Genomic DNA, 27,488 nt, shown 5'->3' with positions numbered 1-27,488 from the left:
ACTCTGGGACATCTTCTAAACAATCTTCGACTGACTTCTTAGACCCCGTTTTCACTGTGCCGCACAAATTTTGTCCACTTTGCCCTCCTATTTACACTGTGACGAATAACCGCAGTCACATGACCTAAATCATGAACCGAACGCCCAATAAGAAGTCTTCTCTGGGCGACAAAATTTTAACAAAATTCCCGCCAACGTAAAAAGACTTCATTCTCTCTTCAGAATCATCTGCTTCTCTTTTAGACCAAATCCAAAGATATTGTCAATACAAATTAGGCCTAGTTTGTATGAATAGATTGTTCATGAAACAAAATGACACAAAACTAGCAACGAAAGTAGAGAAAGCTGACAAGGATGCCAATTTTCACGTGGACTGGCAAGATACTGCACTTTTAACACGAGTATATATCGACAACAAGGCAGCCAAGATGGCGAAAGGTCTTGATTGGGAGACAGTGAAAACTAAATTGAATGAAATAGCCAATCGCTTTCGAGCAAGATACGATAGGGATAAAATTTATCCGGATAAAAGCGTTTACACTGTACCACATAGCTATCCGAACTAATTTAATCCACTTTCCTAGGTGAACTAATTTTGCTCGGATAGCCGCTCTCAAATTCAAGTGGATAGCGTGGGTCTAGTGTAAACGCGACGACTATCTGAACGGATAATTTTGATGCGGATAAAATTTACCCGGCACAGTGTAAGCGTGGTCTTAGGCGTACAAGTAAGTCTTTACATGGGCCGTATTCAATGCACACGATCTTATTATCATCACACCTGTTAAAAGACCCACTAAATGCGCACGTTTTCTTGTTTCCAACAAAGGCTAGCTTTTTTGTTTTTAAGTTTTTTGCTTGATAAGGAGGGGCTTGATAGATAGAGGGGGCTTGTTAGAGCTTCCATGCTGTCTTTAGAGTTTTGAAACGATAACTTCATAAAAACATTCGATTTCCGGCCTTGTTTTGAAAAATACTTCAAATCTCTTATTCTAGATTTTCGACATAAAATTTAGATATAGGATCAGAATGGTATCCCTATGTAGGCATCGTGATGCTAGTGCTCATGATTTTGAAAGGACATTCTGTTTAACATTTTATAAGAGATTTCACCGTTATTAGCGACTGATGGTGGATAGTTTCACCCGGAACAATTTTTCCGATAATTTTTCGCATGTATTTTCAAGCTTTATGTCGTCATTAAATACAAAATACATGCACAAAAGATATGGAAAGTCATAACCAGACTAAAAGTATGATATTATATTTTAATCAGATCTCAAAAGTGCCGTACAATAAAGTTGGAAAATTTTTCAAAACAGTTGTAAATAGAAGTGGAATTGAAATCTGCCTTGCGAGGTTCTAACCGTATCTTTTGATATGTTTTGCTATAACGACAATGCCATTTCATTTGCACTAACTTTTATGCGATTGTTTCCTCTCGATTTTAGATTTCCTGCCTCGTTTCAGTGAAGATGGTCTATCCTATATCATATATGGCAAAATTCTAGGTGCTTTGTACCAAACCAAAATTGAGATTTCATTTCGACCGGAAAAGCAAGACGGCATTTTGCTTTACAATGGGAAACCAAGTGCCGATTTCGTTTCACTTGGAATGCAGCGTGGCTATGTAGTTTTCCAATATAATCTTGGCTCTGGGCCAGCTTATATAAAAAGCCACGCTAGAATTGATCTCTTTAAATGGCACACTGTCATCGCTTATAGAGATGGATTAGACGGGACATTGGCCGTGGATTTAGACCCGATTGTATATGGAAAGTCCAAAGGGAAGTATACAGGCTTGAATCTAAATGGAGACCTTTTTCTTGGGGGCTATGCGAGCTTAGATGCGATCAGAATGCAAACGTCATACAATCGAGGTTTCACTGGCTGTATAAGCCAGTTGCTAATTGCTGGAAAGGAATTCAAAATCGGTAAGTTGCCTTATCACTATACAGATCTTGTGGCTTTTGTAAATTACGATTTTCACTGATGACGTCATTAAGCCCCAGACCATACTTCTAATCGTTACAAAGTTCGAACGATGCAGTTTGAATAGCGAAGTTGAGTCCTTTGAAGAGGCTGTGCAACAAAGTGCAACAGACCGGGCTTCTTGAAGCAAAAATTATGGCAGAAAGTCAACTTGATTTAATGTCGAATTACAGTCCAAAAAAGCTCGCACAAACGAACCACAAAGAAAATAACAATCTCTTTGGTCTCTAGCATCAAACCTTAGTTATAGTGCTAAGGTTGTCATGAGCTTTGAGGTAGAGGACGATGTCACCGTTTAGCCCGAATATACACGGTGATGTACTTGTGTGGTACTCCTACACAATACGGGAGCATGTCTAGCAAGGCAACAGGATTCTTCTGAAAGAGCATCAAGAATGTCAGTCCCATTGATGCTCGTGTAAGGCTTGTGTGAATGCTAAAAAACTAAGCAGGAATTTATGTCCAAATGTTGACGGAAAATAGCGTGAAAGGAGTAATGAACTTATCAGTTATTTGTCATGTAATTGAAGGATGAAAGGGATGTCTTTCTCTCTATATCTAGGTCATTTTTATGTAGACAGATGCCAAACTGCTAAGTGAAAAGACGACCTTGCTTGCCAAATAATGTAAATTTGTCGTCATTTTATACTTTAGCGCACCCTGGATTCTCGAGCGAATTGACACATGGTCTAATCGAATTATATTCAAGCATTCTGACTTTTCAAGTACACCAATTCTCTCTGAGAACAGTTTTGTAACCTATGCTCGCAGAAACGTGTTGCTCAAATTTATCTTCCAATCTCTAAACAAAACGAGTTTCACATGGTCAAGAAAGTTCGTAAACAACGAACCTTTTTTGATTGGTAGAAATGCATTCCTTTTGATTGGATGAGGGTCTTACCATAATTAGATTGCCCTGCCAACAATTTCAACTCCCTTGTAAACTGCAACGTGGCTTCTCATACCTGATTAGTCTTTCTTGAAGCTGCTGGAAGGGTAATGATGGCTTCTGTCACTCCCCTTTTTTAACCAAAACATAGTGTGGTATAATTATAATAGAAATAAATTTTCAATGCACTCTTCAATTCTCCATATAGGCAACAGTTATCCAGAGAAAGGTTTTGCTTTCACCGTCTTCTTTGACGCTCTCGTTTTGTAAATTATAGATTTATTAGTTAAAAGAATGATATCTCTTGAGATCTTTAATCGCTTCTCAAATCAGAAACTGAAGCCAGCCACGCCAATTGGGGCGCCAACCTTAACTGTAAATCGCAAGATTCAATTTGTAGTGAACGCGTAGTTAAGTACTAGAGGCTTTTTAGTGGCAATAAAATTGGGCGATAATTGATAACTGGCCAGTTTAGGCTCGATTTCATTCAATTACTTAGATAATTTTGATATGTTTTTCATTCAAGAAACAAAACACATACTGTCCTGTGATTTGAATAATAAAGAATAACTGTCTGGAAAAAGGAATAGTCCATTAGAAGATGACAAGGGTCTTAACAATTGTATGAAAGAAAAATGAGCAACCACCAGGTTTCAGTAAAAGCTTTAAGGAAAACATTACCATGCATACAGTAAACATTTACTGAAGACCTTTAATGTCCATTCTAGATTTATTTAATGTAACTTTGCTGCAATATGTTCGTAGTCTTGAAATATCAATGTTTCTTTCAAAAACGCGTAACATGGTTGGGTAGTTTGATGCCATTTTGTCTTACCTTACCTTTTATCTACCTCTGTTGTTCCACAACCTTCTCCTTTAAGAAAGGTATCACTTTAGTTATTAAGGGGATCTAAGTGAAAATTTGTCATATTCATTTGAGTTGAAGAGTTTTTTAATAAAAATTATCCTTCTCCATTATATTTAGCATCAAAATTTTAACGATCCCACAATTGCAGAAGAAACTTGAAATAACGACTTTGAAACGTCTTATTCTAAACACTAAGTGTGTACATTTTTATCTATACAGCACTCATCAAGCACATTTAAGCAGTTAAACAGACAGTGTTCTCCGTTACCTTAAGAACTATGAACTTAAACTATGAGAAAGGCATCAAAATTATAAAAGCAACAAAGGGCTCAGAAGTGTTAGATACAAAAGAAATTCTTCAAAAAGGTCTGATGAAAGAAAAACATTATAGGTATGAAATGATATTTATGAATATAGAGCACCATTCCTAGTGTCCAGAAGAAGTAATCAACTCATGGGTTATAAAAGAAAATATTTAAGGGAACTTTTATTGTTTTATCATTTAGAAGTAGATGAATATGCTTGGCTCTGTTGTGATTTGTGACCATCTATCTGAGTTCAGTGACCATCTTGACTGTTCTAGCATGAATTTCTCTCGCAAAAGCAGACTTATGTCGATGTTGTTAGCTCATGTGCTGTTGTCTGATTCATTTACCAATTAAAAGAGTGGAATAAGGAGGTGATGAAGGCAATGGTTCTCGCTCTGAAGAAAAAATGTAGCGATAAAATGTTTGCAGGATAATGTCATTTTGTATCTAATTTAAAGTCATAACACGATTTAGATCAGTTAGTAAAAATTTCCATTTTTTGGTTGGCTCCAATTTTTATAAGCTTAAAAAGATAAAAATAGCCTTGATAAACTCTCTTATCCCCTCGTTACTGAATCTTGGTTTTGAACCTATATGTAATGGCGTAGTCTTTTCGATACAAGCTCAGCTTTTGTAGACTGGTTGATTATAAACTCTCGATAAAAGCGGACACCAGGTTGAAGAAGCATTCTCATGGTTGTCAGTACGTAATTTGTAGTTTGATGAAAATTTAACCCAACATGTCTGGTGAATTTGGATACAGTAGTTGGCCACAAGCCAAACCTTGCTCAACCCCAATCACAACTTAACGCTCTCGATAAGAAGACGTTTAATTGCCTTTATTGATCATAATCAAGAAGAGAGTTTATCTTGATCGAATAAGTTCTACATTATCGTAATGGTGTCAGTTAAAGAAGAGTATCAGTATAGACAGATGGTCGTCTGTATAGGTTTCTGATAGCCGTCTGCTTTTGCCTGGCTATGAATGGCTAGTTATTTTGCCACCAGATTGTTAAAACACATTAAAATTGTGTTGAATTTATTGAGTTAGTCTGTTTATCCACAAATGCTACTGTTTTTATTAATTAGATGGAACACACAACGAGGCTTTTGAATCTCTGTATGGTTACTACTAGGTGCAATAATCTGTCTAAAGCATAGCCCAGTTAAATGAGTGGCGCGAATGTCAATTTTAACATACTGTAATTCCGAAAAAGCTCTCGGGGGCTTATTTTGCAAAATGGGGGGTTATTTGATGGGGGGGGGCTTATTCAATGGTGGGGGCTTACTTAGCAGCATACCAAAATGTTACAAGAACATTTTTTTTGTACTCTTGTACCGCCATGCCCGGATATACAGGTGCAGAATGGCAACTAACCTCGTCAAAAACTACTCGAAAAAATTGACAATTATAGAGTTAAGATATTTTGAAATACTGAAATAGTAAATACGGTTATATGTTGGGAAATTGATCGATGTGTGAAGTGATAATTTTAATAAGTTAGAAAAGTAATTTTATATGAAGTTTTTTCTTAAAATCAATAACCCCTCAATGGGGGCTTGTTCGAGGGTAGGGGCTTATTTCTCAAAAAATACTTTTGGTTGGGGCTTTTATCGATAACGGTAGGTATTCGAAGGTAGGGGAAATTATTGGAAAGTTGGGGCTCATTCGAGGACTAACGTGATTTTTACATTAAATATATATGATACAAGACAACTTATGAGTTTGTGTTGTAGAGAGAGAATTTTTCAATAGGCACGAGCAATGGCCACGTCTTTTATCAAAATTGGAAAATTGTCACGATGACTAGAGGATTCAAAGTTGGAAACTGTCTCGTTAAGACTTAGACAGCAGGTTAAACAGATATCTGTCTTGTTGTTTTAGACAATGTATAAACTTAGTATCTTCACCGTTGTGGAATACCTGTCATTCAGTTGTTCTGCTGGTATTGTTTTTGCCAAAAAGCTTCTGATCTGTATTTGCTTCAAAATTTGCCAATTTGCTCTGAAAACAATCTGGATAGGCAAGATAAGATGTCTGGTTATGTTATTCTCTTTGCGATTCAGTTTTTGAATTGACTGGTTATTTGTTATCTTTACGTCTCCCATAGCTAAATTGTCGATTTGACACATATCACAAGCTTAGATACCATTCTTACTTTATGGAGCTTCTCTTAATTAAACCACACTACACCTATTATCCCACCAGCGTACCTATCAGGGGCGGATTCAGACGGTGGCACCGGTGGCACGTGCCACGGTCAGATTTCCAAATTTAAATTTTTGGAAAATAATGGACTGTTCTAGATATCCCGATATGTTTCTTGCTGTCTAACACTTCCCCTTCGCTCCAGCGTCTATCTACCACGCCCCCTCTCCGATGTTAATTTAGTAGTATGCCATGTTAGATTTGCTTATTGTTTGCCTTTTGTTAACCACAGAATAATTGGCTCTACCAAATATGGATATTAACAATCGTGCCACACTAGATATAAATAGAAGTATGCGCGCACATTTTTAAACAATATTTTTTGAGACCAAATGGCTGTGCTTTTGTTCTTGTGCCACGGTCGAGGCTCTGTATGCTTCTGTTGAGGCCCGAGAAATGTGTATTGAAATCAATTGCATCGAGGCTCTATATATTCTTTCATTAAGTGGCACCGTGGCACAAATATGCTGTCGAGTTGTGATTCCGGTGATTGCTAGGTGCCTAATAAGGCAGCCTTTCCACTAGCCTGGGTTAAAACATATCTGGGTTAAAAGTTATCCTATGCAAGGCAGCATAAGAGCAGAGTGTTACAAATATGATACACAAAAACAATATACAAAAAATTGTTTCTTTTTTACTATATCCTTTCTTTTTCTTAAAATATGCAAAAATTGGCAAATGCTGTACAAAAAGTAAATGTAAGATAAAGGCCTGTTTAAAATGCCAATAAATCTGTGATATAATTGGAATTTCTAAGACAGATTGACCGATAAGCATTATTAACTATAAAACCATGATAATTGTGGTTCATGAAAAAATTTGTTGAACGCAAAGGATTTAGAAATCTGTCCGCTTTCGGATGACCCTGAGTGATTCTCCTGGTCTGTGATGGACTTGCTACAAGTCTCTCTTTCTTTCTAATAATCTTTACCTCGGATAATCCGAAAAATGCGAAATCTGAATAATTAAGAAGGAACAAGGGGAGGCTCTCTCCTTCCTTTTCGTTCTTTATGTTTAAGACTTTGCTATTTCTAGACTATTCGAGTCCAGTTAAGTAAGAAAAAATATAAAAAGGATATTTATGTCCCATTTAATGCGAGATGCACGAATTCAGGAGAGGAGACACCCTATGCACACTTGTTTAAAGCCACGTATGAATTGATTATGGAGGAAATGTTCATAAAAGTTTCCATTACAACTTGTAGCTTAGCATTCTCTTGCATGATTTGGGCACATTCAATATCTACGAGAAACACTTTGAACGAATACGAGGAGCAAAAAATTGGTTTCTGATAGCAGAAATTCCCACAAAAGTCCCACTTTTCCAGGGTCTCACTTATCGCGACTATACTTTCTATGCTCAAATAGCAGTTCACATTATCCGTGACACATCGTGTGGCTAATACGAAGCGTTTCACCTGAATCATTCCACAGAAAAGGAACAAAGTACTGTAACCTCAGGATGCAAAAAGTGACTGTACGCTATCAAAACCTCGTTATTAAACGCTAGTTAAGCACAGCTAACGTTATTTCCGATACTTCGTGATTTTTAAAGGCCAAATTAATTTTATCCTGGGCCAGACTAAACTGCGGAAACGAGCCGTTGAAGAATTGTACAAGATAAAATTCAATAGACTCTCTTTTCATCTCTGTTACAATTTTAAAATATTGTGGTTCATTGGTCATCGTATAGATAAGAAAAGGCGCTATGTGTAATTAAGTATGTGTTTGTGTCTTTATTAGCGGTTTCGTTTATACGGCAGTATTTGCTGTTGGTAAATTGCAGTAGCGTTTCCTTTTTGGAACTTAATGTCTGGATATACAACTAAAAAGTATAAAATAAGCCTAAGGGGAAAGCGAGGAGGATGGCTGGAAGCTTCCAATGAGAAGAGATTGTCCAAAAACATGTTGCTTTTTAAAGAATGTTTTTGAAGAATATTCTTCATATCCATATATGTATATAAATTAGGATTTTGGTGAATAAAATAGCACGAATCTAAGTTGATACCTCAAGCTTCACGCATAATGCGATCACCAGACAGCAGATGTCGGATGATCAAAATATGAAACTTGGAGTACTGACTTGGAACCGTTTTGTTCTATGCACCGAAAGCTTGTACAACTCTGCCTATCGAGCACTTAATGACAGACTTATAAACAGTAGTTCTCTTTTCATATACGGATCAGAATGTACAAATGAGAAATAACTTTATTCGATTGGTTTAAATCAACCAATCCTTATTTTTTGAGAAAATTTAAGTCGCAAAGAGCTTGTACTTTTGAAAAAAACCTATTTTTTCCCAAATATCAAAATAAATAGACACATTGATAAGAAACGTAACAAAAAAATTGTCTTCTAACCGAACCGGCTGAATGGATCATAAAGTATGTGCACAAAAAGTATCTAAGCTTGTGCAAATATCTTGTAAAAAAAGTGTTTGCTAATCAGGTAGTGTAAAATCAGATTTATATGGGATCTGAGAGAAAAACGCTTTTAAGAAGTTATGAATATCTACTGAACTATCAAGTGTATTGAAACCCTAAAGAAACCTCAAGTATCATGCTGTATAATAACAATAAGGAGTAATATTAATGAATATCCAACGGATCTATTACAGATGGTTTTTCATTGCTAAAGTTACAAAACCTAAAATACATTTAGCTTAAGAATATTAACTGAGAAAAGAATGTCTCTTAAAATTATTGAAGCTGTTCGGCTCTATCAATTAAAAATTGTTTTCGAAAAGCATAAACATGCGTCATAGTTTGAACTGTTTATTATTGTCTCTGGCAGATGGAAATACTATCGATACTTGGTACTAACATTTCAATAATTTGCAATATCCATTATCAATTTCGAATGATATTTTGGTGAAATACAATTGAATAAAACATTGATTACAAATGTGGTGCTCATGCATGTGACAATTCAAGGCTACCCTACAATTATTGTTTCTTTCATTTGATTGAGGCTTTTTTGATAAACGCACCCTATTTTGCTGATATTTTGTAAAGATTTTCAAAAGATTTCTAGCAAATTATGACAATCTTGTCAACTCGTAATGTCAATGAAACCAGCATACTGGATAACCATTAACAAATTTCTTATTAGTATATTTAATCCAACACTTGTTTTAAGGCCGATTTCCATTTGACATTCTTTGTGCGCGCGGGCGTAGCGCCCAAATCTGAGCATGCGTAGTTAAAACCGAGTGGTCGCGATTTTGTGTCCGCTGTGAGCGCCAGAAAGTTGATAGGGTCTCAACTTTTTTGTGCGCTCAGCCACTTGACAGCAGCACTTAACTACGCATGCTCAGATTTGGGCACTACGCACACGTGCACAAAAATTGTCAATGGAAATCGGCCTTTAGACTGATTACATATATTTACAATATGTAATTACATGCATCGTGGCAACAGTGTACCAAGTACCGATAATTACTATTGGTTGTTTTCTGTTTAAGTGGGGATTGCAATATAGGGACCGAACTGGTCCAGCCCACCTTTGGACATCGTTTTCCTTACCTTTGTTCTTCCGTTCAAAAAACTATAAAACTTAATCTGGACCCTTTCAAACCTGATTTAACAAGCATAGCGTAAGAGGACTAATTCTAGTTCTAACCCAATGTCATAAGGCCAGCGAAGGCCTATATCATTGGTTCTTAGACTACTGACCACATAAATTACATAAATTAGTGTGTTCAGTTTCTTTGCTGAGCATCTCCTCTAACGGAATAGAAAATGCTTCCAAACATGACTTGATCGTTATCGTTATTTCGCAGCTCATCGCAAAACTTTATCCCAGTCATTAGAGATTGCTTCAATAAAACTTTGTCCTATCATGTAAGCGTCATCATAACATGCAACTTGAAAATACAGCTTAATCTAAAATTACTTATCAGTAATGAATAATGCAGTAACAGGCTTCCTGTCAGATTGACTTGAGGTTTATAAAAATCATATCGCCCTGTTATCTTTTATGACGTCAAAATAAAGCCAGGAGACACTGTAGAAATACTTTCTCATATTTATTACATGTTCTTACATATTCAATGATTGCCTTTTACCCTAATGCAGTTATGGCGTGCTTTCAAAGTTTTGAATATGCGCAGATTTAGGATGCTCATCATTGTAATTCTAGAGCAATAATTTCAAAATGTTTTTGAAACACAGATCAACATATTAGACTCATATTTCATCTTTGATGAGGTGTTCGTTTGCTCGAAACCGTATTGAAGCCCTAACTATTTTCTTCAAAAAAGGAAAAAAATTGACCTTGTATCTCAGTTGCACCAGGCCTCTGTTTCGAGTTAACGTGTCAATGTTTTAGCTTCATACCGTAATCGAATAATTTGGGGGTTATTCAAGGGGGGCTTATTCGAGTGGGGGAAATTATAGTAGAAATCAAGAAAGCATTAATAAAATACTTTGTATATTTAAATAGGAATTTTTTTATTAACAGTTAATTAATTCTTATCAAAATTTTAAATTTTAGTGGTAATTCGATAAAACACCAAAAGCAACCTCAGGTGGCACCGATCATCAAATTGAGGGGGCCAATTCGAGGATTGACGGTAGAAGTTGGAGGCTTATTGCCAATTCGTAGTTCTAGACTGGGGGCTTATTGGAGGGAAAGCTTTTTTGAGGGGGAGGGCAATTTGAGGATTTACGGTATTTGTTAAAGTATATCATTGATTTTGAATCTTCTTTTCAAATTTATCTGTGCCAAAATTTTTTTTGTTTTCTTCGGACAATCTAACCGAAAATTATACCGTTTTCAAAATTTAGCCCCGACTGTACATTTCTTGCTGCAGTGAAATGTTTTTGCGGTCAAATGTTTAAAAATATCTAAATCTCCAAAATCCTGTAACTCGCGGCCAAACAGTCCGAACGACATCAATTTTTTAGTATATGCTAATTTCACTGTGAGTAACAGAGCGACAAAATTTCGAGCGCAAAAAAAGAAGACCAAGCGGAGGAGCGTCTAGACGCTCTGCTTCTCGACTCCTTCTCGAGTCCTCGCTAGCGAAAGACGAACATACCGATGCCGATACCGAATGTCAACATGATGATTTCATTTATAACAAAAGTCTGTAGATACCGAGCATGGGCTCCGACCGACACAAGTTGAATAGTGGGAGGGGGGGGGCAAGGAAAAATTCAGCACCCACAACAAAAGCTTTGGGAAAAATCTCTATTGTTTTGCAAAATAGTGGAGGGCATAGACCCCGGTCACCCTTCGTCGGAAGCCCTGTCGAGATGCAAAATCAATGACGTCAACCCGAAACCAAAAATGCTAAATCAATGAATTTTGTGTTTGATTTATGCATGTTTATAACAGGTAGCATTGTCAGTTTATTACTGAATATTTTGCCAAAAATACCTTCTCTGTATCACGAACGCGTTCTTACCAGTTTTGGTTTGGTGAATTTCTCTGTCTGATTTCCTTCCCGACGTATTGTCTAAATCTATTGTTTATGAGCTTCAATAACCCTAACAGGAACAGCCCATCAATAAGGTGTTTACGATCAACATAAGCACGCTTGATATGTTAATTGGACTTTGACAACATAAACAGGTCTTGTTGTAAAGCAATGAATATAGGGAGGTGAAACGTTATTTAAGTGAATCATTGGAAATGGGCGTTTCTTTTCATTAGCATATAAGTTTTTATCGTTTTTCGCCCACACCCCCATAGTTATTGCAGAAATACTGCATTTTCAATCAGGGGTACGTTGAAGGTATTATCAATTCAATAGTAAAGTTTTTTATAACAAGGCATGAAATGTTTTTTCCATAGCTTTCACTGTTTGCTATTTTATTCAAAAAGAAGAGGATTAGTACAATAAGCTAATCTTACCAAGGCTAAAATGCTAAATGTATCCACAAACGGTAACAAAAGAAATGTACATTTGAATACGATGTTGAATGATATCTCCTGTTATATTGTCAAAATCACAAAACTCGTTCAGCTTTTTCTATATGAATTGTTTTGTTTAAAATACATGTTTGTATATTGACGATCTCTTACCGCCGAAATGACCATTTCCTCTTTTTGATTCAATAGAAAGCCCTTATAAGTAATGGAATTCAGATAACTAAAAGATTGCTAAAAAAACAAGATTGCTCCTTTCACTGACAGTTCTATTAAATTCACATTCATTAAACAGGGTTCTACCAAAAATATTGTATTTAGCTTCTACACTAAAGTTCGCGTAATTTTTTTTACCTAATATAAACAATTGCAGAGCTCGAGGAGTTACTAATATTTCAATATCTAAAAGTTAGCATCATACGTAAAGGACGTTGATATATTTACAAAAGAAGCTTTTACTTATAAAAGCCTCAAGACACCAGCATAATCATTTGTGTTTAGCTGTAGCATGTGCGAGGTGGTGCTAGAGGAAAGGGTATCGCGATTTATAAAGCATATGGTGAGATGCATCTGATTCAGCTAGGTTAATCTCAACTCACAGGGTATGAAATTACTTCTGGGAAACACCTCCATGCATTGCAAAGCAATGTTCAAGTAAGCAAATAACCTGTCAGTTTTTGCTGTGTGATGAAGCTTATATCCCTTCTTAGTTTTCACTTTAATTTTTGTGCTTTAAATAATGTAAACACATTCACGTATATTTTGCAATGGTTTTCATGTCAATGCCAAAAAGTTCTCTTGCATCTCATAATTCCAATTTCTATACAATCAACAGTTTAAAGTATTCAGTCGTTTCGGATTCCTGTATTTAATCTGCTATACAAATTTTCCTCCTTCCGTGTGATACAGAGTCTATCTTTTAACAGCTGAATTTACTACAGACAATTTGGTTTTGCAATTCTTGTGAATAATTTTACATTTAATTTTACAAAAAAGGTCTCAAAATAAGATAATAATGCAATGCAGGAACAGAGTTTTAGGTTTTGAACGAGCAGTTAAGTTTATAAACAGTTTGCATGCCTTTCAGAATTGAGCTGTTTTAAAGATATACGTGTAATATTTATTGGGTTAGATCTTTGGCGCTTTTAACTGTGACCAGTTAAATAAAATGTATTCGTATATGAATTGAATCAGGTATTGCTCAAATCAGATCTAGGTTGTCGCTAACTTTCTGAAAAAGGGTCTTTTTTAGCAGTGTAAATTTCATCTAGAAAATAGGCATTGTAAGGTTGGAAAAAGGACATTTTTTTAATTTTGTACTCATAGGAATGAGCCATGGACTATTCTCTTTTGGTTATCAATTAAACTTTATAATATTTTACAGGTATTCCAAATAATTTGTTGTTCTTCGTTAGATTATAAAGACTTGCATCAAACATAACATGTTATGTATTCTGAACTGGGACCGAACTTAGCCAATAAAGCAACTGCACAGAGCAGACATCATCTGGTAAGTGGATGTTTTCGGACTGTGGTTGGTGGGCAAGTTTAAAAACCATTGCTATGCTCTCAACAACAAAGGGAAGATCGACCATCTAAAACGACTCGGGAGAAAAGAATTTTCCTGTTATCGATGGTGATACGTCGCTTTGCACTCACACCCACACGACCAAGGGGTCTGGGGCCAGTACCTTGGAGTTGGTTGTGATGGAACTTGACTTGTAACACCTGTGCAGCTACAGGCACAGAGGCGAGCTGCAGAGCTCCTAGCATACGCACGTAGCCTCATTTTCTCCATTTCAGCCTCTTTAAGCCTTTTTTCCTTGGCACGTCTGTTTTGGAACCATATTTTAACTTGCTGTTCCGAGAGGCTGAGATTTTCAGACAGTTCTGCTCTCTCAGCAATAGATAAATATTGCTTTCTTTTAAATTTTTGTTCCAGTGAAAGGAGTTGTGTCGCTGAAAATGGAGTTCTTGGTTTTCTGTTTGCTTTGTGCTTTCGAAGAAAACACTTTGTGAGATCCCATTTGAATTCTGAGAATAAAAAAAAGAACTGTTTTAATTCAAAAGTGCTATCGTTGAATGCAATAGTGAATAGGATTGAGATTTTATAATATTTTATAAGACACTTTTTTATAAGAAATCATTTCATGAAAACAGTGAGGGTCAATTGCCAAAAAATTAAGAACAACTTAAAAATAAGACCAAAACTCAGATGAACAAGTAGAAGATAAAAAAAATTGAATGCGAAAGCAGATTTTAACAGCTACTCGCAAAATGTTATAAAAAATATTTTATTTAGTAGTCTCATTCTCAATCTATAGCATGTAGCTGTTGAAAAATAAAGTTTTGATTGAGAATAACATAGAGAAATCCAAAAATGCAAAAAGCTGCAAAAAAGATACGTGTCCTTGCATTTGCCATCAACATTAAGGGCCTATCCAAAATCGCATGTGACATATAAGCAGAATTGTCAATTAAAACAACCTGGTTGAAGGCTAGAAACTACCCGAAATCAATGGTCCCCAATAAGCAAATTTTAACCATGAAGATAAGAAGATGTTGAATTCTAGATGATTTTGTAATGTCCTATTATCAAGGTGAAGACGTAGCGGCCAAGTATTCATGGACAGTACCACTTAATTTTAGACCTAAACCTTGTCTATATTAAGTAATATGATCAATTCAATCCTAAAAACGGGTAATGTGTGAATGTATTCGAACTAAATATCGTGCCATTCTTATTGTTTAAACCAGAGAAGACTTAACAACTTTAAAGACTTATAAACTGATTCACTGGTTTCATTGTACAAACAATATTCACCTATTGTCTCCACATCTGTTGTCCCAGTGGAAACAGGTGGTTGGCTGTAAGGCAAAGCAGTGAAGTTTTTGTTTACGAAGGTACTGTATTCAAGTGCTTCGCGCGACAAGTTGCTCTCCGCTGGTGGTACATTACGTGGAGCCAGTGTTTTCTTAGAGCTATCGCAACTTAATATGTACTCGACAGAGAATGGATTCGCGTGCTTTTTCTTTGTTTTCGATGAGTGTTCATAGAAATTATCTTTGTTCGAAGCAGGTGCTGGCTTTGCTAAGTCAGTCATTTCTGTCGTTGTCTGCCCTTTTCCTCTTTGTTTCTCCTCTTCGTGCTCTGCGAATGTCATTTGCAGCTAATAGTTCTTCTATTCTGCAAGTAGTTTCCAAAGTAATTCTCTAGCGATTGAAAGGAAGAAAACTTGAAATCACTACAAAAAACTTGTGTTTTTATTATACGACAAAAATACAAAGGCAATACGTTTTATCAATGCAAATTCAGTTGCATGAAAGAAACTTGTGTAAATTTTCTAATTAAAGCACATCATCTAAGATTTAGGCCTATTAGGAAGATTAATTTACAAATTACCTAAATATAACATACATTACTTCTTATCATATTCTATCAACCTGTGTTGACCTGCTCTTCATTATACCATCAATAAATTCATTACAGGATACAGCTTCTCTTTGCAATAAAAGAAACAACTAGCTGTTATATTTTACCCATTTTCATTTGAGTCTATCAAAGTAAGAACTCAGACAGTATTTGATCCCAAGGAAGAATCCTGTAATTTAGACTGTTACTCTCTTTTGAAACATACACTTTTATTCAATTAGAGAGTATTATCGATAATTCAGTTCATGTTATATAAGATTTTTTATTTTTTAGATCTTCATTCATGTTTATTCTCTAATACAAATCTGAACCTAAGAAATTAATCAATATACTTACAAATATCCTTTGCTAGCCTAATTTCAGAAATCTCAAGTAAAGCTTATCTTCGTTAGAACCACTCAGCATATCTATTGCATAATTAAAGATTCATTTATTGATAAAAGGAGATAAATTTCGTCTCAGTCCATTGACCATGAATTATTTTCTTATAAACAGTTTGCTTGAATTTAAAAAATAAAGTGTTTTTCTTTTGTTCGTCTTTTCTCGTTTTATGAGTTTTTGTGCTAAATTTGATTTTCTAGTAATCTCAATTTCCTTTTCACTTTTTATATTGCAGTTTTTTTCTAGAACTGTCAACAGAATGTTTTGTCTGTTGAAAAACTACCTTTAGAAAGGAGTCTGTAATTTCTTGACAGAATGTTCATGTCTTCTAATTTTTTCTACATTTTTTCCTGAGCAGAGTCTCGCTGGACTACACGACTAAAAACTATCTTGCTTTGTTTCTTCTGTGGATTTGTCACGACTCCGCGTAGAAAAAATTGCTGCAGATATATCATTCGATTCAACCCTGCATCAAAACTTCTCTATAAATGTGTTTATAGCACGCTATGCTTTGTGCCGAATATATTTGTGTAGCCTTTCAGTACTTTTAAATGAATTTATGCAGTCAAATTATCTTATTAATCTCAAGAATGTTGCAAAAAGGAAATGCAAAATGATGTCTCCAAGATAGTTTTGCTTAATTTTGATCTTTTTTCTCTCTTTCTATTTTTCATACTTAATATTTGTACCGTGGTGTTCAAGAAAAGAGATTAAATGAATCATATATCTGTGCACATCATTGGCATTAATAACATTCATGTGAGCATTGTCATTCCTATCATGTCTTTGGCCAAGTAGAAAATACTTTTGCTTCTCGCCACAGTAAGCAGATTTGTACCGGTTTGACACTACTGTCTGAACCTCGCAGTGAAAGAAAAGATGAATTTAAGTCAGGTTAAGGACCAGGAAAGCCTTAGTGCTTCAAAAAAGTAAAAAAAAAATTTTTGAGCAAAGCCACTTAATCAAAACTATATTTTCAACTATATGTATAAATAGGAAAGTGGAAGTTTAGTGGCCAGAGCTTTTGTATAACACCTTGTCGGTCTGATCTACTGTTATTTTGGAAATGCAATAGTATCACTTTTGGTTCATTGTGTAGCAGCGGAGAAGTCATTTACAATATCTCTTTCGTAGAGAATGACCAGCATATTGCGAAAATTTGTATGGGAAATAGGTGTCTTGAGAGCGTTTACTGTAACGTTGATGAAAAGGTCTCAATATTTAGTGTGACGATGTTGTGATGATGTGCTGGACTGTTAGAGGATGCAATTGCATTAGTTATCCTAGGCATATCCTGTATTTGATATCTTGCCCAAGAGCCAGTGCCTTTCAAAGTCAGACTGGCCAGTTTATTTAGAATGTGGCTTTGGAGATAGCATTATAGTCATTCCTTAAAAATCTTCACATTTCTGGACAGGGATACAATAATTAAGACTAGCTTCCTAATAGATGTTGAGAAATCTATTGTTAATCCACGATGAGAAATCCATGATTCTTTGATAAATTAAATTCATCTTCTTGAAATCATATAAATGCAATTTGCTTCTACTTTTGACGCAAGCTTTGATAATCATCGTAATTGTAGTTAGCTTCAATATCGCCGGTACTTTTTTTTAAATATTAGCTTTATTAGAGTTATGTTACCTTAGAAGATAATCATGAAAAAGATAACTGCTAGCTATATCTCATGCTACAACTCAAGTTTCTTTCCAAGTTGAACTGGCAATTTTTAAGCCTTTCTTTACAGAAAAAAAATGCGGTTTATCAAAAAAGATGTCTTTGGATCTCTTTTGAAAAGCTTTGCAAAAAATGACTATAAGCGTTGAAAAAATCATGCAATTACATCATAAAAGTTCTATGCAACTTACTCGTAATAGATAGTTCTGTTAGAAAGTTTCACGCTCTGTGTGAAGAATTTCTTTAACTTTCTGGCCAAGAGATCCTATCTGCCCGTTTGTATCTTTTAATTGAGCTTTTTGATTGCTCTTTCTACTCAGCGTGCACCAAGCGAGTAATTCTCTCTTGAATGATTCGTGCCTCTTTTTAGCACAGTCGTTAGTCCTTGGACAATAGAGATTCGATTAGCCAATAAAAGCACGTTGTTCTATTCTGCATGTGTCCGAAATTAATTAATTTTAATTACACCGTAATCGAGACGTATTACGTAGTAAAAACAGGTATCTTGTTCTGTTTCTTCAATCAGATTATTTATTCCATTTATTTTGGCCAAGACGTCTTTTCAATAACAGGGGAAAAAATCCACCCACAAACATGCAAATTCAATTTTCCACTTATGCTTTGGAGTTCAACTCGTGCCACATAATTGCATCAATTATATTCCAAACTCTCTATCATTAAGCAATTAATTTAATAGGAATTTCTGAATATCCTATATACCTAGCTATACACATCCATCATTCTTCCAAAGATTTTTGGCTCGTGTTCTTTAAAGAGTATAAGCAGTGAGTCAAGGTTTGGTGCTAAGCATTACTGCACGTTGCGATTAGCGTTTTCATATCCCAACAGCCAACAATCCAAAACAATGGCGCATTTATGAGTGTTAATGTTAATAAAGATTGTTCATAGGCGCAATTTGATGGGAAAACTTATAATTGAAAGCTGGGCTTGTCATTTTGAGCTTCCATTTCCTACAAATTTAACTGCAAGTCCATACCCTAATCTTTTAACTAGGATTGACCTTACTTCTCAGATCCAGTACACTTTTTACTTAATTACTCACAGAAAATTTCCTAATTTGTTCTATAGCCTATTTCCAGCTTCCCCTTAATATTACCCTGTAATATTACCCTGATGTTCACGCAAAGGCGTAGCTTTAATCACTGACAGTTAAAGCTAAGCGAACAAAGTTAATTGATCGTAGCGTGTGCGTTATCTATCCCAGTGGATTCTCTATCAGCCCACCAGAATCCTCTACCTATGTGAGCATAAGCTGATTGCCAATTTAGTTTGCTTGTATAATTATCTGTTCATTCCAAATGAAAAGACCCACCTATAACTTATCATTTGCTTATGGCTGCACGAAAGATCAAAGTCACCGGATACATGATTTCAAGCGTTTTCGTGGCATCTTGGATCCATGCGCTAACGTTTCATTTTATTCAACACAACTTTTAGCGCTTATTGGAAAGAAACACCTACAATGTTTTCACTGGATATGCTCACAAAAGTTGCCTCCTTGAGCGTTTTAACTGAATATAATGAAATATAATATTTTTAGAATGTTCATGGATTCGTGTAGCTTTCGCTATTACCATTTAAGGGTGATAGTTTCGAATTCAGCTGTTATATGCAGGAAGTTAATTCTTCTTGTTGTCCTTGAAAGATTTTTCGATTGATATTAGTATAACTATTGTATGGTCTTTGTGATCAGAAGCAGCAAATTAGATGCACACAGTGAAATCACTAAAAGTAGCATTTAAATAAAGTAGCAGAGAATCAGTTTGTCTACCTTTATGGTATCAGTTTTATAAAACTGTTACTGGAGAAAATTTGGAGTATCAAATTGATCTTGGTACTATTGCGAAAAGCGTGGCAAAAAATATTTTTTAAAAGGCCTATTTAAGTTGACATATGTCTTCGCTGGTTTCTTTATAGATGTATGTTTGTATAAAAGAAAAACTTCTAACTTTTCTTCAGTAAAGAAAAAGTCATAAATGTGAGTGAATGGTTTTCATCACTTGCTTATGTAAATGAAACGTTGATATTCCCAACTATTCCATCTAGCGTTTCACTATGAACATTATGTAGATAGCTATGAACGGTATAGACTTGCTTCAGTTATGTTCCTCAAATTGTTAATTCTGAAAAAGCAAGACTGGAACTTGCTGAAATAAACTTCCCATAGAAGTCGTACTTGATACCTTTATCAAACTTTGTATTTAGTCACTTTTTATCATCATTATATACCATCGTCTATGAGATGATTGGCTGCCATGACTCGCCACCTACCCTCAGAGAACCTTTAAGATAACTTTAAAAGACTTTTAAACAATATTTGAAAATCATACAGACAATTTTGTGTCTCTCTAGTTTCCTTCAGAAGATACGTCTCCGATAAAGCTTGGTTTGATAAATTTATATTCTTCAACTATATCGTAAACAAAAATATGGTTAAAAGGTCTTGTCATAAGACACGTAGGTATTGGTTCATCATCTACTTATTCGTGGACCTTTCATTCAATGTTTTGAATGCTTCTTTTCTCTGCCTGATTTCTTATAGGCATGGGCTGATATTACCTATCCACAGGTTTTGCATTTATGTTACTGCTTGCCAATAATAGTCGATATTAAAACCAAACCACACACAACGAACCACTCATCAATATCACAATTTTACGGTCTCTATCAAGATAATTAGATGAAGAGTGAAACGCGATTTCTATGTTAGATATTTAACTTCGTGAAAAAGTTGCCATGCATAAGGGACACTTCAATATGGAGAAACAAATGAAATTTTTGGTTGCAGAATGTAACCGTTTGCTCGTTTATTAATACATGTTGAGTAAAGCAACCAGTTTGCTTGTTTGTATGATCCTGTAGAACATGTCACATGGTACCGACAAAGCGTAAATGCTAATTCCCAAACATTGCTAATCAGCATTCGGAATTTAAAGCAACTGAAGAATACTTTCATTAGCTCGCCTTCATAAATCGCTTTTGTTCTACGAAAAACTTGAATTCAAACAAAACTACATGCTATTATTATCTGCGCTGTACCTTGCAGAAATTACTTTCCTGCTTCGAAACTGTAGAATCCTCGTTGCAAGTGATAGCAATTATCAGAAGCAACTCCAATTTATTCAATTGGGTAATTGCAATACTTGGAAATTCAAAAGAAGCAGTAAATTCAACAACCCTAGCTCTAGCACCTTGCGTCGATGTTTCCTTTTTGACAAGATATCTATCAATATATCAAGACATCTTAAATTATAATTGAAAATGAAGATATTCAAAAATTTATAACTTTAAAAGTAATATTATTCTAAATTTCCTTGAATCTATTAATAATATAGAATATTAACACAATCTCAGAGAGTTTTATTTTCAGACAGTTAAAAATTGTCAAACCGCTTCAAAATTAGCCAATCCGTCGCTGCGAACAACTGTAAATTTTAATTAGTTATTTCAGGAACTGCTTTTAAATTACAGTGAAGTCTTTAAAAGGTCTCTTATTTACAACAATCAATCTTCTGTTGAAAGAAAAGAATCTCCCTGAATTATAATTAGGCAGGTTTGGCAGAAAGACAAGCTATCTCGCTTTCTATCAAATATAGGAAAGCTACGATGCCATTTAACTGTATTTTTAATCTGAAAGTTAATGAAAAGGCATGTTTTAAAGATTGATTGCAACAGATAGGTGCAAAGTTTTCGTTATGGATACCATTGTAAACGTTCTTTATTGTTAGTCAAATGAATTACATTTTATAAAGACGATTTTAACTGTATTAATTGCAAGTCTTTATATGTAAACAAAGAGGAATAATGTCTGCAACTATGGCATGTTCGTGTATTGTTTAGAAAATTCTGTGATAAGAAGCGTTTAGAAATTGCCGCATCCTTTATCTTTTTGAAAACGCCGGGTGATCTTTAAAACCAAACATACGAAATTCCATTTCATGTTACGGTGACCATGAAAGTCTAGAAACCCGCAGTTTATTTATTTGATGCTTCTTTCTATAAACGTTTGTGCAGTTTTTTGTAATAAAAGGTCAGTTGCACGTTGCTTGTTTGACGGCTCTGTAATCGTATTTTCCGATAAAAATAGCAAGTGAATGGCGTGTTCTCTATTTAAGTCCTAGGATGCCTGGCTCATACTAAAGTCTTGTGCACCTTTTAATCCGCTTTGTTGACATAAAATGTGTATATTTCATGTAGTTAAAGAGAAAGGTTAACATTTGAAAGAGAACGTGATAAGTGGAGAAAACAAGAGTAATGATGAACTTTTTATCTATTCCCCTAAATGGTAATATAGATTAAACTTGTAATTAAACAGCAAAGGCAAAACCGTAAACTAATAGAAATGCTTTAATGGGCCTTTGCCTCTTTTGAAGAGGCTGCAGCTATCATTCCCAATTTATAAATATCAACATTTACCCAATAGATACTTTTTAAATCATGGAAACAATACATTTTTTCAACATTTGTTTACATAAGGGCGTTGTACCTAGCTATTTTATAAAAATTCAGTATTCTCAATGTAAATAGTAGCTTTTCGGATGCTATAAATAAGAGTCTTAGTTGTATCTTGAATTCTTTTTTTGATTGCAACGAGTAGCAATAAGTTTCTTTGTGACTCGGACAACCCTAAGACACAAAATAACTCTGCATGCACAAAAGTAATGCACTATATTCTACTGGTACATGACTTCTTTATCTATTTTCCCTCTTTTCTGTCCTCCAATTGGTTCATATTTGTTGAACATATCACTAATTGCCTACAGATCCATGTCATTTTGATGATATTGATAGCAGCCTAAGGGGTATCAAGTTTATCTTCAATTCTCCAAAGCTTCAGGACAAATTATGTCTTATGGATGCCTTCCTCTGTTTGATTTTGAAAGTACCTTTAGGCGCCGCTATACTGGTCACTGGAAAATGCATCCCTGGTAGTTTTTGTTCTTTATCAATATGCTCTCTGATCAGAAAAAACTTTATACAAAAGAGTAAAGTCTGTCCTCTTGGTCTTAGTTCTTTATTGATCTTTGCTATGGATGTAGGTGGTACCAGATTGTTTGTCGCTGGATTTCTTGCGAAGCTTAATTTGCTGCCTATACACGCAAGTTTTGCAATAATAAACTGTTTAGTCATCAGGCATGAAAGTTTTCATTCTCCACGAAAAGCATATCATATTTCTTCGAATTAAGCAAGCAACCTGTGTTTCTACTGAATAACCTAGTTGCAAGGTGAATGTATGCTTCAAAATGACAAAAACTGGCCTCATTTTCTATCAATGCGATATTGAGTCTGTGTGGCCTTTAAGAAACATATTTGACTATTTGTGACATAGAAAAAAGGTATCCTTTAATAACCTTTGAACAATTATTTTAGTGGTACGAAAATTGAAAATTGCTTTGAAAAATACAATCATTTTACAGCATACTTAAAGCTTCACTTTAGAACTTTTAGTATGCTGGTAGTATGGTGCATTGCTCTGCTGGTCCTATGTTTTTCATAATAGAGGCATCAGTAACATTGTAATGTCAATATCACACCGTTTGCCCCGGGATCCATTTCAAGCATACAACTATTGAGGATTTTTCGAATTTCTTGAGCAATACTTGATAAACGACGTAATTATGCCGATGGAAACTTTTCCTCGAAAACTTGATTTACCGTCTTTCAGGAAAACATGACCAGGAACCTATATACTGCATTCGTAAGCAAAGGAGGGTAATAAAATTGATGGAACAATGTTGGATTGTAAGCAGAGAAATAATTATGAAAAAAAATTTGTCATCAGTATAATTGTTGATTAAAATCAATGCCATTTCAAGAAGACATTTGATATCTTAAATGTTAGATTAGGGTATTGCTAAAGATGAGGTAGGAAAAAATTACACATTATCGTAGAGCTGACGTTGCGTGCCTATTGATGTTGGCAAGAGCATAAATAGACAACTAGATGGTTTTATTTGTTTCTTTTTGCCTGTATTTTGCCTTTTTGTCAGTTATGTAAGACAAAATGATATTAGCATTAGCATGATATCCTCCATGTGCACTCTGAGTATTTTCCTATCTATACTTGATGTAATTGCCAATGCCCAAATGTTATAAACGATATAATCATTTTGTGATTCAGTTAAATTTATCGCTACCTATAATATATTTATTTTTTAAAAAGCCTATTTACTGTTTAGTCAAGGACAAATTTGCTAATTTACCATGCTGCTACTCTACCTATAAGAAAATTTGTTCTATAATACAGAAATATATTTTAGTTGGGTTATTATCATTTGCTTGAAATCTGATGATTTATTTATCTCGGTTGAGTTTCTTTTTCTGGTTAGCTGTAAAACTTACTGCTCAACGACTATGTTACATTTGTTTGTATAAAATGAGTTCTGCATCCTGTGAAGAGAAGGGTTTGTTTCAAGCCATCGCAAATATCATGCCGAAGTTTGTTTCAATTAGCAAGAACAGTTTAATATACACAACTCAAAATCTGTGAATGCGCAACGCTTTCAATGCATATTCTTAACATGATTGGAAACTTGAGTTTTTACATTTAGGCAACAAAATACAAGCTTTGCTGTACAAAATACAAAGATCATAAATCAAAGCTTGAATATGTAACAACATACTGTAGTCTAAAGCACTGTTACCTTTCAAATTATCCTCTGGACAACATTTAATTGACGGTAGCTCCTGTGATCCTACGTTACTACTGTCCGCGACGCAGGCGACCTTTACAGTGTCATCAATATTATTTTCAGTGAGTTTTGTTCTGAATAATCCAAGTTTTCTGTCGGCAAGACAATGTCTACTAATTCAAAACTCACGTTATCAGCTTCTTTATTTCAGAATGTGTGGCGTAGAAACGAGGCCGAAATCCTTTTCTTATCTTTGACTGATTCTACCAGGGGGTTGCTTGCAATTGTAAAACGTTAACCACAGTAACACTACAAATTAGTTTTGACTGTGAGTTTACACCCTTCCTACTTTTTCCGCGTACTCAATATCTGGCTGCAAAAAGAGACGCACTGCATCAAACCAGGAATAAATGATTGCAGACTTCAGGCTTTCTTCCCTGAATGGTCTTCAGAAAGTATTGCAAAGGCTATGAGGGACTGCACTTCCATGTTTCTTTGCGCCCTAACATCAAATTCCTTTAGAATTGTTGATTTTTCATTGTTGAAGTATTGGTAAGAACTTTGAAGCCTTTCCCCAGACAATCTTTCACTTATTGTCCCGTTTTATTGCTAAAGGTCTAGGGAATCTCTTTTGGTATTGTTCAAAAGATGCATCCTTTCTGCTTTTTGAATCCAATATTATCTGTAGCGCTTATCCTGCCGTACGTTTATTGCGTTCGTGACGATTCTGTTTTAGTAGGTACAGCTTAACCAGGGTAATCTCATGGCAATGGCATAAAGAACGGTAGTCCCATTCTTTATAATTTATGCAAATATATTCCGTCTACTAAGAGATAAACTTTACTTCAGTAAGATATCTGTAATGAAAACAACTCCTTAATATATGTTACAGTTTTTACGAAACGAAACTCACTAATCTTGTAATTTAGGTGCATTTTTATCATACGTTGCAGTAAACTGTATTCATAAATTTAAGAACATTCTGTTCAGCTTCGTCTCTTCTCCTGTTGTGCTTGACTGTACACGTTCAGCACAGTTTTTCGATATGATGGCACCTGCAAAGTAGAAGTTTTACAATCAACTCATCCTTTTCATTGTTACTTTTTTAGAATCATCCAAGTATTCACATCTAATAATTTTAGGCAATTGCAATATGTAATTAGACTTTTCGAATTTTCAGGCAGTAGTTGCTGGTAATGTGATCGCTGTTATAGTTATCAAAAAAATTTTGAATGAGCATCAAAAATACTCGAAAGAGTTATGTTACGTAGAGGTTCTTAAGGAAAATAAAAAGATCTCGGGAGAAGCATAAAAAGGATTCAAATCTGGATTATAGGCGTTGATCAATTTCATTCATTGAGCATAATGATTGGAATGATTTTTCAATCCTGAACTGATCTTCCTGGTGTCAGAAATGCTATAAATTCATTCAAATTTGTAGCTGTTGACAAAAAATCTAATATTTGCAAAGTTTTACTGACTTTAAGCTTATCAAACGTCTGCAATATAAAAAATAGATCATTCGTATCATAATTAAGATCGTTTAATTCTATCAGATCAATCACCAATCGATATTTCCCACCAATTGCTATATCTCACCCTATGGCTACATCTCACCAATCATTATTTATCATCAATTGCTATTTCTCACCAATTGCTATTTCTCACCAATGGCTATTTCTCCAATGGCTAATATCAATATATTGCCGATAACTATGTCTCGCTAATGGCAATATCTCACCAATGGCTTTATTTCACCAATGGCTTTATCTCACTAATTGCTATATCTCGCCAATAGCAATATATTACCGATAACTATATCTCGCTAATGGCAATATCTCGCCAAATGCGGTATCTCACCAATTGCTATATCTCGCCAATGGCAATATATTACCGATAACTATATCTCGCTAATGGCAATATCTCGCCAATTGCGGTATCTCACCAATTGCTATATCTCGCCAATGGCAATATATTACCGATAACCATATCTCGCTAATGGCAATATCTCACCAATTGCGATATCTCACCAATTGCGGTATCTCACTAATGGCAATTTCTCGCCAATTGCTATTTCTCACCCATTGCTTTATCTCACCAATTGCTATATCTCACTAATGGCAATTTCTCACCAATTGCTATTTCTCACCAATTCCTATTCCTCACCCATTGCTATATCTCACCAATTGCTATTTCCCACCAATGGCTATTTCTCATCAATTGCGGTATCTCACCAATTGCTATCTCTCGCCAATGGCAATATATTACCGATAACTATATCTCGCTAATGGCAATATCTTGCTGATTGCGGTATCTCACCAATTGCTATATCTCACCTAATGTTTTATCTCATCAATGGCAATATCTTACCAATTATCGTAGCCTTTACGCTCCTTAGCAATGCTTTGTTTTTGCGTAGTTACTAAACTTGAATATTCTAGTTCAATTTTTATTTATAAAATCTTCCTTTATGGCTGGCACATTCGCTGATATTGACAAACAATTTGTCATTATTTTATGCAAAAGCTGGAACCTTGATGTCCATGAAACTTTGCCATTTCAAGCTATTTTCTACCTTGCGTCTTCACATATTATATTTCATGATAGAAGTAATATTATTAATTACAAGAATTATTTTTCTACTTTTATCTTTGCTTTATAACCCGGTCGATCATGGTACGTTGAAAAGATTGCCAAATGATCTTTTGTAGACTGAGATCATGAAGAAAAGAAAAAAGGCATGTGGAGTGTTTCTGTTTCGCATCTTATTTGCCTATTTACCTAGGTGTTATTGAGCATAAAGACAAGGAAAATATTCAATTGTAGCAAATGTTACAATATGATGTATGTTTTCTTAGGCTAGAACCCGATTCTGCATTAACTTACTAATATCCTAAATTGTTGGCCAAAAACTGCACGATGATGTGTTTTGAGGTCCATCTTCTACTCCCTGTGCACATTTAAGAAAACTAAACTGTAATGGCTGTATTATTTCGAAATATGCCTGATAGGAATTTCGATTCCTTGGTCGAAAGAGTTTGAAGACAAGCAGACCTGCTCCTGTTGCGTTTGTTTTATTCCAATTTGACAGGCTCAGCCTTTTTAATATTATATCATTGACTTGTCATTAATTTTCTTAGTCTCATATCCATGAATGCAATCTGTCCTGAATGCAATTTTTCTTTCACTTTTATTAATTTACT

At 35.0% G+C, this 27,488-nt stretch overlaps 2 protein-coding genes across 3 annotated transcripts in view; one reads left to right on the top strand and one right to left on the bottom strand.

Annotated features, from left to right (window-relative positions):
* The window catches only part of LOC148957980 (basement membrane-specific heparan sulfate proteoglycan core protein-like), a 91,839-nt gene that overhangs the window by 32,043 nt on the left and 32,308 nt on the right, over positions 1-27,488 (top strand). Inside the window, exon 24 of the mRNA XM_089113958.1 lies at positions 1,452-1,934. Coding sequence (XP_088970084.1) covers positions 1,452-1,934 — 483 coding nt within the window. The remainder of the gene's footprint in view (positions 1-1,451; positions 1,935-27,488) is intronic.
* LOC148957981 (homeobox protein vab-15-like) lies at positions 12,397-24,927 on the bottom strand. Of its 2 annotated transcripts, XM_089113960.1 has the most exons (4): positions 24,298-24,927; positions 17,824-18,016; positions 14,966-15,354; positions 12,397-14,175 (listed from the first exon to the last, which is right to left on the bottom strand). In XM_089113960.1, the coding sequence occupies exons 3-4, from the start codon at positions 15,303-15,305 to the stop codon at positions 13,769-13,771; spliced, it is 747 nt and encodes a 248-aa protein (XP_088970086.1). In that variant the 5' UTR covers positions 15,306-15,354; positions 17,824-18,016; positions 24,298-24,927; the 3' UTR covers positions 12,397-13,768. The 2 variants fall into 2 exon arrangements, with proteins under 2 accessions (XP_088970086.1, XP_088970085.1); XM_089113959.1 differs by lacking the exon at positions 17,824-18,016 and having other exon boundaries at positions 24,298-24,925.

This window comes from Rhopilema esculentum, chromosome 19, assembly GCF_057945365.1.
Source record: "Rhopilema esculentum isolate cy_ngs chromosome 19, ASM5794536v1, whole genome shotgun sequence".
Taxonomy (NCBI): Eukaryota; Metazoa; Cnidaria; class Scyphozoa; order Rhizostomeae; family Rhizostomatidae; genus Rhopilema; species Rhopilema esculentum.
Note: the sequence above shows the minus strand (reverse complement) of the source record. Positions and strands in the feature narration are given on the sequence as shown.